Source organism: Coffea arabica, chromosome 3e, assembly GCF_036785885.1.
Source record: "Coffea arabica cultivar ET-39 chromosome 3e, Coffea Arabica ET-39 HiFi, whole genome shotgun sequence".
Lineage (NCBI taxonomy): Eukaryota > Viridiplantae > Streptophyta > Magnoliopsida > Gentianales > Rubiaceae > Coffea > Coffea arabica.
In genome coordinates this window covers 48,513,767-48,516,628 of record NC_092315.1, presented here as the reverse complement: position 1 = coordinate 48,516,628, position 2,862 = coordinate 48,513,767, and the positions used below count along the sequence as shown (strand labels likewise).

General features: G+C 37.6%; 1 protein-coding gene across 1 annotated transcript; it reads right to left on the bottom strand.

Annotated features, from left to right (window-relative positions):
- Positions 1 to 2,862, bottom strand: LOC113736218 (polygalacturonase). The gene is made up of 4 exons (XM_027263089.1): positions 2,379 to 2,862; positions 1,343 to 1,632; positions 958 to 1,186; positions 1 to 484 (listed from the first exon to the last, which is right to left on the bottom strand). Exons 1-4 carry the CDS (start codon positions 2,817 to 2,819, stop codon positions 266 to 268), a joined length of 1,179 nt encoding a protein of 392 aa, XP_027118890.1. The 5' UTR covers positions 2,820 to 2,862; the 3' UTR covers positions 1 to 265.

The window sequence follows — 2,862 nt, the reverse complement described above, 5'->3', positions numbered from 1 at the left end:
TACTTCAAAATCAAAATTCATTCCAAAATACGAAATCAGTCATCATAACCCTCCAATGGTATTGTTACTTACTACTCATCAAGATTCTTGCATGTCCAGGCGAACAACGAACATATGCCAACACCACAGGCCCAAGCAAGATCTAATCTATATAAATTTGAGAAGGGTCTTTTAGCAACGAGCCTCCACATACTTTTCGACTCTCAATTTCATTTTTCTAGAGGCAAAATCATCTGCATTTTTTTTTTTGACTTGTGATCTTTGCCTAGAAACAGCTTGCAGGCTCAAGCAAACCAAGTGCAGTTCCAGCAGCATTGGCACAAGATGATTTAGCTTTCTGATTTTTGTATGTCAACTTCACATCTTCCAATCTTATTGCGCTGCATGGATACTTGTTGCTACAATCAAATTTAACTGCAACTTCTGTTGCTGATGTTCCATGGATGTCGCGATATGTTACATCATTTATTTTTACGCCCGAAACCTGTCAACCAAAAAGAAAAATGAAAAAAAAAATATGTAAGGTTCAAGATATTTAGATATATCCAGAGGAAGATGTGGGGTATCCGATATTTGTTTTTCTTTGTCATTTTTTTTTAAAGTTGAAAATTAACTTCGCGATCAAGTTAAACGCATTCTTGATAATGTTTAATTTTTCAAAAATTAATTTTTCAAATATTATAAAAATTTTTAAAAAGTACTCTAAAAAGTAGCCTTAATTTTTTTAATATTCAAACAAATTTCAAAATATATTTTAAAAACTCTACTATTCTTAAATATTCCAAAATATTTTTTGAAAAATCCCAAAATGTACTCTAAAAACTCTGCTACACTAAAATTTTTCAAAAACACCCTAAAAAACAGCTAATCCAAACGGAGCAATTTCTTGAGGTGGAACAAACATTATTCCCCTTGTAAAAGCCAAATGAATAATGCATTAAATTGGTAGGACTTTACCTGGCCAGGACAATTTATGTGACTTGGGCAATAATTTTGGTCGATAACAATGGGGTTTTGGACATTGATCATAGTGACATGCTGGAATAGGACATCCTTCACGAATCCTTTGCTTGGCCTACCCCATGACTTAATTCTTGCACCATTTTGTGTATTCCTGAATTTAACTCTTTTTACTGTCACATTCTGTACTCCCTCTTCTTCAAAATCTTTTGCTAGACTCCCAATGCTGCAAAAGAAAAAACCAAAAAAAAAATAATTTACCACGTGATAATCACTTTTATTAATGTTCCATGTTAGTTAATTGAATTAATCCTTACATAAAGAAGAAAATTAATCTCAACATGCATAACAAAAATCGTATTATTATCAATTTGAATTTTACCTAATGCCGTGGCCGGGGCCGCAAAAAACATTCTCAATCCACAAATTAGTGGTGCCAGGGCCAATTGAGACACAATCATCTCCTGTGCTGATCCTAGAGCTCAAAATCGCCACCCCAGATGAAAACTGGACGTGTATTCCATCCGTGTTGGGGCTGTTTCCGGCTGCCAAAACTTTAATCTTTTGCAACTTGACTTGATTGCAACCGATGAATACCAGGTGATACATTTGGCTGTTGAGAGAAGTGAGCCTGGTAATGGCAATGTTGTTTGAGTTGGTGAATCCTAGCGTCTGCATAAAGAGTTTTAATTGGACAAAAAGCACTAAACTCAATTAATCAGTGACTTGCAAGATTCACACAATTTGCTAATCAACCATGATGTAATTACATTGAAAATTAATGTGGATTGACAAGCAAAATAGCAAAACATTTTTTTTTGGTAACCTGGAACATGCCCCGATTCGATCCACTTTGGACCCGAGCCGACACACTAAGCCAGAGGAGTATGCCATGACTCCAAGCCACGCACCCCGACCGAGTCACGGGGGTTCAAGTTCAGGGTAAGATTCAAACCCAGAACCAAATGGGTCCTTAAGAGTTCGCCTACCACTGGACCATCCCCATGGTTCCAAAAAATTTTTTTTAAAAAAAAACAAAAAATTTTGTGTAACGGAAGGGATCCAAAAGGTCTAAACTATTCAGCTGCTTTTGTTTTGTAACCACCAATGAGGACCCCAGAAATACATGACATTAATTCTACAATGAAGAATAAAAAATTAGCGGTTTAATTTAATTTATTTCACACTCAAGTGAGAGAAAAGAAGCAGCTCAGCAAGATTTTATTAAAGTTTTACTATTTATTAGTTAGTCTTCGATTAAAGTCTGAAACCTCCCACTTCCCCCACTATCATCAGTTATGCTCATAATTAGCATCCGTCCATATGCTAAAAGGCCAAAACTGCCCTTCAAGATCTGTCACAGGTAAAGAAGCAACCAAAGTAAGACGGTGAAGGACAATTTGGTCAATTTGACATACCGTCGCGCCGCCGCTAGAACACCCATTCCCGGCTGCTTTGCAAGCCCAGAGACCAGCACCTCGAGCATCCAGAATGCCACCATGAATGGTGACTCCATCAACATTCTGAAAGTGAAGCCAGTAACCAGCATTTCCAAGAACTTCATGATCTGAAGGAGCCACAAGGGTACCCCGAATTCGAAAGTTTATGACTTTATTCTTGCATGGTCCAGAGAATTGTACTCGCTTGACTAAAAACCTCCCTTTTGGTACAAGAATTGTGGATGGTTTGGAAGAGCCACAAGCTGCTGCCCATGCACTCAACAGAGACTCGGTTGAATCTGTATTCCCGTCAGCCTTTGCTCCCAATTCCAGAACATTGTACCTTCCCACAATGGCCATTGATTGATTTAACAAGAAGGAGAGAAATGTGACAACAAAAAGACCGATGGGCTTCTCCATTTTCACCTCTTGAGCAAAAACTTACAACTATCAGTAGAGAAGA

Coding starts and splice junctions, on each gene's coding strand:
- LOC113736218 (XM_027263089.1), bottom strand. CDS start 2,819: ATGGAGAAGCCCATCGGTCTTTTTGTTGTCACATTTCTCTCCTTCTTG. Junction 1,187..1,342: donor GGCCCCGGCCACGGCATTAG/GTAAAATTCAAA, acceptor TTTCTTTTGCAG/CATTGGGAGTCTAGCAAAAG. Junction 485..957: donor ACATAAATTGTCCTGGCCAG/GTAAAGTCCTAC, acceptor TTTGGTTGACAG/GTTTCGGGCGTAAAAATAAA.